General features: G+C 40.9%; 1 protein-coding gene across 2 annotated transcripts in view; it reads left to right on the top strand.

Annotated features, from left to right (window-relative positions):
* mios (missing oocyte, meiosis regulator, homolog (Drosophila)) overlaps positions 1 to 13,284 on the top strand; it is a 46,755-nt gene that overhangs the window by 16,452 nt on the left and 17,019 nt on the right. For both annotated transcript variants that reach the window (XM_048548661.2, XM_048548670.2), the window contains exons 4-6: positions 2,120 to 2,380; positions 3,775 to 3,944; positions 4,069 to 4,134. In XM_048548661.2, the coding sequence (XP_048404618.1) occupies positions 2,120 to 2,380; positions 3,775 to 3,944; positions 4,069 to 4,134 (497 nt within the window). The remainder of the gene's footprint in view (positions 1 to 2,119; positions 2,381 to 3,774; positions 3,945 to 4,068; positions 4,135 to 13,284) is intronic.

Here is a 13,284-nt window from a genome sequence, read left to right as displayed (position 1 = left end):
TTCTATAGCCGGATCATGCTTTCCCATTTCTTTCTCTCTCCGAAGCGCTCTTTCTCTTCTTTTCTAATCTCCTCCTTCCTCCATTGCGGACCTTTCTCTTTATCTCTCTCCTGGAGTTCAAGTACCAAATTTTGCATTTTTTTCAAGTTGTTTCATCTGCAGCTGAATTCTAGCTGACTTGAGCTGTGTTGTGACTGGGGCTGGACTCTTCCATTCCAAGCTGCTGTCTCGTTACATCAACCACATTTGTTCAGCTCCTGATTATAATTCCAGTTCTAACCTGATTCAGTGCTGTAGCCGTGGTTAATTCTTGTAAATCACTGTGGGTTAAATTTCCCTTCCAGAAAATCAGTATTGATGACATCATTTTGGTTTTCAGTACATATAGTAGAATTCACTGTGAAAACCCTGATCAGCCTTAACCTCAGTAAGTCCTAGCACACTGATTGTTCTGAGCCTTTCACTGCCGTGTGATAAGTAATTTAGTCCAACAGCTATACTTAAATAGTATGGTGAAAGTGACCACAACAGCCTCACATTTACCATAGCCAGGAAAAGGGAAAGGAGCAATTACCAGGGGAAGATATTTAACTGGGGAAAAGGAAACTATGACCCCATCAAGCAGGAGTTGGGAAGTACAGATTTGGAGCAATTGTTCCACAGAAGGGGCACAACAGACATGTGGAGACTGTTTAAGGAGCAGTTATTGCGAGTGATGCATAAATTTGTTCCTCTGAGACAGGTAAGAAGGGGTAAGATTAAAGAGCCTTGGATTACAGGAACAGAGGTGCTTCTTGTCAAAAAGAAAAAGGCAGTTTACGTAAGGTGGCGGAAGCAAGGGTCTAGCACAGCTTTAGAGGATTACAGGCTTGCTCAGAAGGAGCTCAAGAGTGGACTGAGGAGGGCCAGGAGGGGGCACGAAAAAGACTTGGCAGGAAGGATTATGGTGTTTTGGCTTTCATTAACGGGGGAACAAGTTTAAGAGCCGTGAGGTCATGCTGCAGCTCTACAAAACCCTGGTGAGACCACACTTGGAATATTGTGTCCAGTTCTGGTCGTCCTATTATAGGAAAGATGTGGAGGCTTTGGAGAGGGTGCAAAGGAGGTTTACCAGGATGCTGCCTGGACTGGAGGGCTTGTCTTACGAGGAGAGGTTGACTGAGCTTGGACTTTTCTTTCTGGAGGGAAGGAGGAAGAGAGGTGACCTGATCGAGGAGTACCAGGTAATGAGAGGCATGGATAGAGTCGATAGCCAGAGACTTTTCCCCAGGGCAGGACTGACTGCCACGAGGGGTAATAGTTTTAAAGGTGTTAGGAGGAAGGTATAGAGGAGACGTCAGAGGGAGGTTCTTCGCCCAGAGAGTTGTGAGCGCATGGAATAGATTGCCAGTGGTAGTCATGGAAGCGGAGTCAATTAGTCACATTTAAGCGACTGCTGGACATGCACATGGACAGCAGTGAATTGAGGGGAATGTAGGTTAGGTTATTTTATTTTTGGATTAGGATTATTCCACGGCACAACATAGTGGGCCGAAGGGCCTGTACTGTGCTGTACTTTTCTATGTAAAATGCTTCATACGAACATAAGGCAAAACTTGGCCACTCACCAATATAAGGGCATAATAAATCAGGTGACAAAGACGGAAGCTTTGAGGGGCATAGCATTTAAAAGTAGGAAAGTGGAAGAGAAGCAGTGAAATATAGGGAGAGAATCTGATTCCAGGCTTAGAGGTTTGACAGCTGATTATAGATTGACTATAATAGGTAATTCATGGGAAACTGGGATTGAAGTAGTGCAGAATTATTGGAAGGCTGGAGGAGAAACCCATGGAAGGATTTGACCATGAGGTTGAAATAATTTAAAACTGAGGTTGTAATAGACCAGTAGTCTATGTAGCTAAGTGAGACTGGGTTGATGACTGGGACTTACTGTGGGTTCACATTTGATAAGAGTTTTGGACAGCTACCAGTTTAGAGTATTCAAAAGAAAAAATACTGGCCAGTGGATCAACAAAGTAGTTAAGTCTGAAAATAACAGAATATGGATGAGTTCATTTTGCAGCTGAGGTCAAACACTGTCAAGCGTCATTTTGTTTTCATTTATTTGATTGATTGTCAGAGAGAAAAACAGAAAATTATAAACATGGCTGGACTGGGTCTGATCGGCAGATGGATTTTATCAGATACCAAAGTGAGGAACGAAGCTTGGCTCTGCAACTTTGTGGCTGGATACAGAAAGGACCAGAGATTGATGTGGGTCCCTTCCTGAATTCATTAGAGGAAGGAGAGGAATGGGAACGTGCGGCTGCAGTTGCACTTTTTAACCTTGACATTCGAAGAGCTATAGAGATTCTAAACAAGGGAGCTGCTTTGGGAAAAGGTACATTATTCATCAATCTTATTTCAAACTAAAATCATTAGACATTTTAAGGGAATTTTTGTGATGCATCTTGTATTGTTGCTGTGGTTTTATTCAGTGATGGGACATGGGAATGTGTAATAAAATGGGAAGATTCTTGTGGGAATGGGTTGTTCTTTTGCTAGCGTTCATCTGAAATAGTCCAAACAGTGTAAAAATATTTTGGAACTTCAAATGCAGGTCATATCAAATATAAACTGAATTTCCATGATCTTGAACATTTAAATACTGTTAAGACAATTCCACACAGAAAATTGACCAGACCTTTCAAGTTCAATATTTTGACCTTGGTTTACATTGCCAACTTCATCTGTTTATGACAATTTGGGGAGGATATTATTTTTGTAGTTGCTTAAAGACAATATTTCTGTATGCTCACACCATTAGATTTTATTGTTCTTAGCTGGTTTCTTTTCAGTGTGTAGAATCTTTAAATTTTTTTCCGCTAGTCCAGGCACACAGTATATTTAACTCCAAGCGTAGCTGATGTCATACATCCTTGGTTGCCTGTGTAAGTGAGTAGGAGCAATATTCTCACCATCTTGAATTTGGCAACTCTCCAGCTGTGTAGTATTCTTTAAGTGCTGGACTTTAGTGCCAGCTTAGATTAAGTGCTCGGATTCATTGGTATTTTAACCTGCTGACTGATGTGAAAGTACTAACACTGAGCCAAAGCTGGCACGTGTTGTATTAAAAGAATTTCCACAGTGAAATTACAAGTTGTTTTCTCATTAATCTGAAAATGTATCTTTCTTTTGAGAAGGCAATTTTTGTGTTTCTTTTGAGCTCAGGATCCTGGCAGTATAAACAATTAGTGTTGAGCCCACAAACATAAACGTGAGTTTAGGGAAGCTCACTGCTTGCAAATATGCCCAATCACTATCCGTTTGGAGTTCCAGGCCATAGACCTGGAATCTCCATGTGAGCTGACATCTTACCCAAATATTGTGCTGCTAGGCAGGGAATGTTCCTGTAGTGAGAGTCTCTTACCCCAGTGTTCCCTCCAACACCAATATTCTTGTCTGACTGGGTAGAGACTCTAGTGCAAACAAAGCACTGAAGAAATGGACAGGAAAGGCGTAGACCTAGTGTTCCCACTTGTCAGAAGTGACTGACTATAGAAGTCACTACTTGGGTCTGAGTTGGTACCATCTTTGGCCTCCTGTGTACGGATCTGTGATTTTTAAAGAAAAAATGACGGTTAGACAGAGTTGATGATTTGGATTTAGAGTTGGGGACAGGGAAATATTTATTTCCAGTTAACTTTGACAGAGCTATTATTGGGTTTAAATGTTCTTTATTTTTGAAACCAATATATCAGAGGTGCCTTATAATTAATCGTTTGTGATTTGCAGGAGATTTAAACCTGAATGTTGTAGCTATGGCACTGTCAGGTTACACAGATGAAAAGAATTCTTTGTGGCGAGAAATGTGTAGCTCCTTGAGACTGCAGCTAAATAATCCTTATCTATGTGTCATGTTTGCCTTTTTGACAAGTGAACCAGGGTCATATGATTGTGTGCTGGTAAGTTTCATCTGCATATATTCAGTGTTGATGATTTTGACCACTCCTTGGTTTTGTAAATAATTTTGAAAACCAATTATTTCATTAAATCAAATGGTAACTTTTTAAATTCCTCACTTTTTAGTATGAGAGCAGTGTGGCAGTACGTGATCGAGTGGCTTTTGCTAACATGTTCCTAAATGATACCCAGGTGAGTGTAAATCTGATAATATACTTCAGCCCTCTTTAAAATTGATAATTTTATGTTGGGCTCTGTTTTAATTGAAGTTGAAGATTATCGTGGAGTTTTGTTATCCACCTGTTTGTGTGCATGTGATTTGTATCATAGTTTTGGACTGGGTTTGAATGATCCCATAGGAATCTGTGAACCGAAATAACCAACTTTTAGTACGTATCATGCAAAATGAAGAAATCATGTGCAAAATTGCACTTTCTGTAATATTTAACACAAATTGGAATTAATTAAATTAAAATAAATTAACAGGCAAATTACAGCTGGTGCAAACTGTAAGTGATAGAATGGAACAACAGATACCAAGATTATCTCTGAACTATTTGTAGGCAATCCTAAATACCAATAATTGGCCCTGTTCCAGCAACGTGGTTTCTCCAAACAATATTGGTTGTCAGCCTACAAGGACCTAGCTGATTTTCTGCGTATACAGTTTTCCCTATATGATGCACTTCTTCCCAGAATCTTATCCTTTCTCTAAACCCCATTTGTCACAACAGAATGTATCTACCAGAATTCCTCTCTGCTTCTGCTTCTTGCTCATATCTGGTGCACAGCCTTTTTTTTTTACTTCCTTTTGGTTCTGCTTCCAGATCTAAGAAGCTGCCAGACCTACTGAGTTTTTCCAGCATTTTCTGTTTTAACTTCTTGTATCAGTTTTTGTCCCTACATGAACGGTCTCCACATTCTGGTTTACTGAACTTAGTCCATCTTCTCTCTTGTTCTAATACTATTGTTAATAGACCTGACCGTCCACCCTTTTTCTTAGTTTCCAATATACTTCACTATTCAAGTAGCAACCCAAGTCACCCTGCAGTCATGTCTGTATAATGGCTTCTAGATCATACTACTTTTTGTTTGGTTTGTACTTTTTGTTTTGTTTCAAATGCTGCATGCCTTCAAATAGGGGCTTTAGCTTTATCTTTTTATTCTCCTTGTAACATCTACCTGAATCTCTCTTGATTTATTCTTAGATTTGTACATTCTCTGTCCCTTCTTTTTATCAGTTTATTATTTCCTGTGTTAATACCTTTCTCTTTAGACAAGTCTCTTTTGGTTTGTCATATCTTCTATTGAGTCTGCAATTCTTGTTTTTCTTGTTTTTCCTGTTTTTGCTGAAGAACACTAGCCCCAGCATAGTTTAGGTGGAGACTACTCCAATAGTACAGATCCCACTTTCTGCAGTATTGGTTTGATGTCACATTAACCAAACCCCACTTCTGTCGTGCCAGTCTTTGAACCAAGTATTAATATCCCAATCTGATTCATTCTTTGCCAGTTTGCATATGGCTCAGATAATAATCCAGAGATTGTGATCTTTGAGGTTCTGTTTCTTATTACTGACTATGTAGTACTTTATTCTTCTTCCTGACCATGTTGAGGTCCGTGTAGATATCAACAACAGCTGAATCCTTTCTGCTTCCACTGCAAGTTCCCCCCGCCCTGAACAGACTTCTGGAATGCTGGCACTGGGCAGGCAACGTAGCTGTCTGGACTCTCGCTCATTCTCTTCTGCAGAGAATGGTGTATATCTGTATGATCATACTGTTTCCTACTATCCTCTGTTCCTTTTTTTGTATTGCTTTCTCCCTTCCGCCAGTGCCTGCATCGAGCTGAATGGCTTCCTGTATCACGGTGCCATTGTCAGTTGGCCCATTCACCTTGCAGATCCCACTCTCAACCAGACAAGTTGAAAGAACATTAAACCTTCTCACAGTTGCAAAGACTGAAGTTCCTTTTGTCTGCTCCCAGGTTCCCATAACTGCCATAATTAGAGTAAAACTCTCCTGTCCTTGAGCACTGGTGTGACTGCATCCTTGTACAAGGAGTCCAGGTAACTTTTCCCCTTCCTGAAGAATCAGTTCTGTAGTTCAGTCTTCAGCACAAACTTTGAGCCAAAGTTGAACTTCAAACGCTTACTGCAGATATCTTTGTTTCTGGATCGCATGAGCATCCTGGCGCACCCATGCTGCAGCTGTGACAAATCATTTCAGATTAATTTTAATATCTATTTAGGGAACTATATTCTTTTCCTTTTTCTTCAATTAAGAAGTTACTTTCTGCAGATGTATGTTTTATTTCTTTACAATATTTTATGTAGTTAATTTAGGCCAGGAAGGAATCCCATTTCATCCTACTAAACTTTGCCTTTTAGGAGTCCACAAACCTTGTATTTTAGCTATCTTTGCCCTGTGTTATGGTCACTGTTTCCCATTTGTATTTTCTACATGTAATTAAATAAAGCTATTTCTGGTGTAACTAGAAATTCTGAATGTGTTTCTCATTTGACCACTTTACTACCTTCATTCCTGTTTATTTTAGATTGGATAAAATGCCCAATATTGCTCTGTTTTTGCATCTTTGAACTGTCTGCATTTCCTTTCTGCCCGTGCCAATTTGTGGCAGACTAAACACAAAAATTGTCATTTCTTTTGCTGATTTCTTAATTCTTGTGTTTATGCATCAGATTTATATTTCAATGCAGCCTACTATACTAACTTAGCGTTCTTTATCTGGGGTAGAATCCTTTTATCTACCTACACTTCTGCCTCAGTCCCTCTTTCCTCCAGCTAGGCCTTTGGCCCATTGAGCTGATTGTGGCTGATCTGAAGATGTTCTGAATTCCATGTTCCCATCTGCCCCAGTTTTAACTCTTTGATTACCCTGTCTAACAAGAACCTGTTTACTCCGTCTTAATGTTCAATTACCTGAATTCCAATGCTAACTCGTCTAACCTGTTCACCTATCCTTGTAACATAGCCCACTCATTCCTGGTATCAATCTAGAAAGCAAAGGCCCACATCCTATCCAGAGTTAAACTCTTATGTGATCAACTACTGCATTATATTCCTCCATAGTAATTGATGCCTAAAGCGGTTTAATTTTGTTTTCATGTGTTTTTTTATTCCAAAAACTCAATTCCAAAACATCTACTTTTATGTTCAATAAACTAGTTAAAGTTGAAGTAAAGGTCTGATTTAATGCACGTTTTTTCTCACACTCCCGCTCAAACATATGACTTCCCACTTTTTAAAAACAAAAATTGAAAAGCTGGATGAGTTTCAGTGGAATAAGGGTGGCACGGTGGCTCTGGTTAGCATAGCTGCCTCACAGCGCCAGGGACCCTGGTTTAATTCCACCCTCGGCAACTGTCTGTGTGGAGTTTGCACGTTTCCCCCCACATCTGCATGGCTTTCCTCCCACAAGCCAAAGACCTGCATGCTAGGTGGATTCGCCATGCTAAATTGCCCCAAGTGTTGAGGGTTGTATAGATTACGTGCGTTACAGGGCGATGAGTCTGGTTCGGATCCTCTGAGTGTTGGTGTGGACTTGTTGGACTGAAGGGCCTGTTTCAACATTGTAGGGATTCTATGATGTCCATCAAAATTACCTCATTTTTTCAGATACATGTGAGAAGCAGCCGAGCAGCAACTGTTGTCAATAGAAAATGACAATGTACTCGTGCAGTTGATTAGTTCTGATGCATCTTCGAACTTTAGGTTTGTAGCATTAAACAATTTTGACCTGGAGACCCTCCCTGGACAAAAATAAAACCAAGCTTTGATTTATAGGTATGGCCCTTGAGTTGAAATCATTTATGAATACATTAACTCAGTCTACCTAATTGACTTTTAATGTTACAAATCATATAAGTTTTCCATTAAAAATGTTGTTTTGTTTTTTGCTTAAAACTTGCATAGGAAGCAATTTGAGATCATTAGATTTTAGATACACTTTTAGTTAGGAGTTAAAATATCTCCAGTCATTTATCAATGGGTTTGTTTAGAATGTATTTAACATAGGTGGCTCCGATCATATGGCTAGAAGAATTGTTGTCATGGATAAAAATAATGTTGTGATATAGTGTAACAGATCACAATAGGAAATAAAATTGTGTATGTAAGGAATATATACTGCTGTAAGATTTTTGAAAAGTTGTATACATCTGTAACACAAACAAAAATTGCTGGAGAAGTTCAGCAGGTCTGACTGTCTCTGTAGCAAGAGAGGGGACATGGTAAACCTGATTGGCAGATTCAAGAAAATAGCTGCTCCTGCCTTCCCAACTGAGCTATCATCTTTGCTGTTACTGCTGCTGGGTGATGGATGAGAGACCTTAAGGCAAGACAAGTGATTGAGTTGTGGGGGAGCACTTTGGAACTAATGTTCATAATTCTATTAGTCATAAAATGGTTATGGAAGAGGAAAGGCCTGATCTGCAAGTTTAAGTTCTAAACTAGAATAAGGCCAGCTTTGGTATTAGACAGGAACTTTGAAAAGTTGAATGGGGGAGACTGTTCGCAGAAAGGAACATCTGGCATGTGACAAGCTTCCAAGAATGAGATAATGAGAGTTTAGAGACAGCATGTTCTTGTTAGTGTTAAGGGCAAGGCTGGAAGGTGTAGGGAGCTCTGGATGGCTAGAGATATTGAGGCTCTGGTCAAGGATAAGGAGGAGGCAAATGTCGGGTTTGGACAGCTGGAATCACGTGAGTCTGAAGACAAGTATAAGGGATTAGGAGAACACTTAAGAGGGAAATCACGAGGACAAAAAGGGGAAATAAAATACCTTTGGCAAATAGTGTTAAGGAGAATACAAGGAGATTGTACAAGTACAGTAAGGGCAAAAGAGTAACTAGGGAAAGAATAGGACCCCTTAAATATCCACAAGGCACTGTGTGTGGAATACACAGGAGATGGGTGAGATACCAAAGAAATATTTCACCTCCGTATTTACTGTGGAGAAAGACCTGGAAGATAAGGAAATTGAGCAGATATACAGTGATATCTTGAAAAGAGTCCACATTACAGAAGAGCAAGTACTGAAAATCTTACACCGCATTAATCCCCAGACCTGATCTGGTGTATCCCTGAACATTGTGGAAAGCTAGTGAGGAGATTGCAGGGCCCCTTGCAGTGATATTTGTATTATCAGCAGTCTGCTGGCCTCTAACCCATGGCTGATGAGTGGCTAGTGTGGTGCCATTATTTAAGAAAAGCTGCAAGGGGAAGCCAGGGTACTACAGACCAGTGCACCTGACATCCGTGGTGGGTATGCCGTTTAGAGGGGATTCTGAGAGGTAGGATTTATGTGTGTTTAGAAAGGCAAGGGCTGATTAGGGATAGACACGATGACTTATGCGTGGGAGATAGTGTGTCTCAAATTTCATTCAGCTTTTGTTTTATGAAGGCAGTGTGGTCGACATTGTATACATGGACTTCAGCAGAACCTTTTAGGACCCACGTGGTAGATTGGTTAGTAAGGTTTGATCTCATGGGATCCAGGGAGAGAGAACCAATTGAATGCAAAATTGGTTTGATGGGAAAAGACAGAACATGGTAGAAGGTTGTTATTTGGACTGGAGGCCTGTGATATTGGTGTGTCACAAAGATAAGAATATAACAGGTATGGTTAGGAATGGCAGGTGGAGTTTTATTTAGATAAATGCAAGGTGTTGCATTTTGGTCAGGCAAACCAAGGCAGGACTTGCACAGTTAATAGTGGGACCCCAATGAGTGCTGTTGAACAGAGGGACCTAAGGGTGCTGATACTTAGTTCCTTGAAGGTGGTGCCACCAGTAGACAGGGTGGTGATTGTGGTATTTGGCACATTTGCCTTCATTGGTCAATGCATTTGAGTACAGGATTTGGGATGTCATGTAGCGGCTGTTCAAGACATTGGGTGAGGTCACTTTTAGAATATTGTGTACAATTCTGGTCGCCCTATTATAGAAATAATGTTGTTAAACAAGAAAGAATGCAGAAAAGTTATCAAAGATGTTCCTGGGACTGGAGGTTTTGAGTGATAATCAGGCGCTGGATAAGTGGGGACTTTTCTTCCCTGGAGTGTTGGAGGCTGAAGGGTAACCTTACAGAAGGTTATCAAATCATGAAAGGCATGGGTAGGGTGAATAGCCAAGGTGTTTTTCCAGGTTTGGGTGAGTCCAAAGCTAGAGGGCATAGGTTTAAGGTGAGAGGGGAAAACGTTTTTAAAAAGACCTGAAAGGTAGCCTTTTTATGCAGAAGAGAGTGCACATAAAGAACAAGTTGCCAGAGGTGGTAGAGGAGGCGAATGCAATTACAATATTTTAAAAGAGACCTAGATGGCTATATGAATAGTAAGTGTTTAGAGGAATGTGGGCCACATGTTGGTAAATGGGGTTGTGTCAGACTGGGATTCCTGGTCAGTGAGAACAAGTTGAACTGAAAGGTATGTTTTCATGCTGTATGACTGAAGAAAATTGATTCATTTTTCTAACATTTAAATGGAAAGAATTTCCACTCAGACCTCATGTATACGACCTGATAATTTAGTGAAAGTAGAGTCAGGAGATGTGGCAGTGAAGTAATGTTGGATACAGACCAAATGCAGCCAAATAGGACTATTTCAACTTGGGATACCTGGTTGACGTGGACAAGTTGGCAAAAGGATCTGTTTCCATGTTATACGACTCTGACACTGTGACAAGTTGGAAGAGTCTGGAGCAACGATCAGGGGCAGAGGACTGAGACTGCCCAAGAGCTGGAATGGCTCATGCAGTTGGGGCCATATGGGAGTACAATCCCAGGGCCAAGGCTGTGTGCTGGATGTGGGCTAAGAGTTTAGATAGGTTTGGGGGGAATGAATGGAGACCAGGACCCAGTGCAAATTTTGGGATGAGGGAGAGAGGAGATGGGATGGGGTAGGACCGGGTCAGAGGCAGAGTATCAAGGCCTGGGCAAATCATTGCCTAGTCTTGGTTCAGAAATTGAAAAGGGGAATAAGTGAAAGAACCCGTAAGTTGCAATGGGACCTTTTTAATAATTTAATATCTAATTTAGAGATAGCAGGAACTGCAGATGCTGGAGAATCTGAGATGAAGGTGCAGAGCTGAATGAACACAGCAGGCCAAGCAGCATCAGAGGAACAGGAGGAAGGCTGATGTTTCGGGCCTAGACCTGGTCATTTCTGTAGAAGGGTCTAGGCCCGAAACACCAGCCTTCCTGCTCCTCTGCTGCTTGGCCTGCTGTGTTCATCCAGCTCTACGCTTTGTAATCTCAATATCTAATTTTATCTGTTTTGTGTATTGAGTTTACTTGGTTAAAATCAAATGCATTTGTTAAAATTGTTCGTGGCTATCTAGTTTCCTCTTTTCTGATAAGTACTTGCCCTCTTAAACTAAGTTTGTTCAATAATTTTATACTTCCATGCTTGGAAAATACGACAGGCAACGTTTGAACCCCTGGGTGGGATATAACCCAAAGCAGGTTTACCTCCTTCCAGGTATATTCAATAAAGTAGTAGCATGTGTTGGAGTCAGCTGGCTCATTTGGCTGGATGGCTGGTTTGTGATGCAGTGTGCTACCAACAGCACAGGTTCAGTTTCCATACTGGCTAAGGTTACCTTGAAGGCCCCATGTTCTCAATTATGCCTAAGGCATAGTAACCCTCTCGTAAAACCACCACGTGCCTCTTGGAGGGGAATTTGCAGGAGATGGTGTTAGCAGATATGTGCTGTCCTTCTCCTCCTTGGTGGTGGTGGTTATCATGGGTTCGGAAGGTCTGTCCAAGGAGCCTTGGTGAATTCCTGCGTGCACTTTGTGGATAGTACGCTGTGCTGCTATTAATTTTTGTTGGTGGTGGATGTGGTGCAAATCCAGCAGGCTGCATTTTTGTAGATAGTGTTTTTGGTTCTTTGTTGTTGAAGCTGCACTTGTCCATGCGTGTGAGGAATATTCCAGAATTGTTGATGGTGGATGTGCTTTGGAGAGTCAAGAAGTGAGTGATTCACCACTCGATTTCTTGCTCTGACCTGCTGTTTATAGCTATAGTGTTCATTATGGTTAGCCCAGTTTATTTTCTTGGTTGGTAACCCTAGGATGTTGATGAGTGCAGGATTCAGTGGTGGCAATGCTATTGAATATCGGGAAGTGGTGGATAGATTCTCCTGGTTGGAGATGGTCCAGGCCATTTTGACATAAATTGCTTCAGTATCTGAGGAGTGGTCGATAGTTCTGAACACTGCACAATAATCAGCGAACATTACAATTTCTGATATGCTGGAGGGAATAAATTGAAATAGCTGAAGATGGTTAAGCATAGACTACCCCAGAAGATGTCCTATAGCTGAAATAACTAACCTTGCAATACCGTCTTTCAGGTGCTAGGTATGACTCCTCCAACCAGCAGAGTTTTTTTTGCCCTGATTTCCCAGTAACTTGTTTTTGTTAGAGCTTCCTGAAGTTAGGCTTGGTCAGTGCTGCTTTAATGTCAGAGTGTCACTGTTGCCTCACCTCTGGAATTCAGCTTTCATTTCTTCTCCTGATTAAATCACTGCAGTAGTCCTGACAGAACCCAAATTGAGTGTCAGTGTGCAGGTTATTGCTATACAGATGCTGCTTGATAGTACTGATAATCAAAAGGGTACTGATTGGGCGATAATTGACTGACTAGGTTGGATTCATCCTGCATTGTGTAAGTAAATTGCTTATTCAGAGACTCTGCAGGCATGGTGGGCTGTGCGGTAATAATTCTGAATTCATGAATATGTGATGTTCACTCATTCAGAAATATTCATAGCTGATGAGAAATTGTTTCTGAGAGATTGGGAGGTTCTTGTGAATAAATATTCTGATGCCTGTTGGGTCATTTGGTTTTGGACTTTGCATATGTTTATTAATTCACTGCATTTTTCTCACTGCTAATTAGTGTTCTAATCTGTTAATTTGTTGCCAGCTATGCAGTGATTTGCTGGTATCTACTGTAATTAGTTTAGTGCAATGCACCTGTCACCATTCCATCACTTGGTCGAGCAGTTTCAAGGCTGAAGGCCCAAAACATCAGCTTTTGTGCTCCTAAGATGTTACTTGGCCTGCTGTGTTCATCCAGCCCCACACTTTGTTATCTTGGATTCTCCAGCATCTGCAGTCCCCATTATCTCTGACCATTCCATCACTAATCTTTTGATGTACTCACTTGCAATACAAGTTTGAGTTGGTTTCAGCTTTGCTGTTCTGATTACATGGTGTCAAAAAAGTCCTAAAGTATGTTTTTAATTTCTCCTGTTATCTCTCATTACTGTAGATTAGATTCCCTACAGTGTGGAAACAGGCCCTTCGGCCCAACAAG

Source organism: Stegostoma tigrinum, chromosome 2 (assembly GCF_030684315.1).
Source record: "Stegostoma tigrinum isolate sSteTig4 chromosome 2, sSteTig4.hap1, whole genome shotgun sequence".
Classification (NCBI taxonomy): domain Eukaryota; kingdom Metazoa; phylum Chordata; class Chondrichthyes; order Orectolobiformes; family Stegostomatidae; genus Stegostoma; species Stegostoma tigrinum.
The sequence above is the reverse complement of the archived record's forward strand: the minus strand, read 5'-3'. Positions and strand labels throughout refer to the sequence as shown.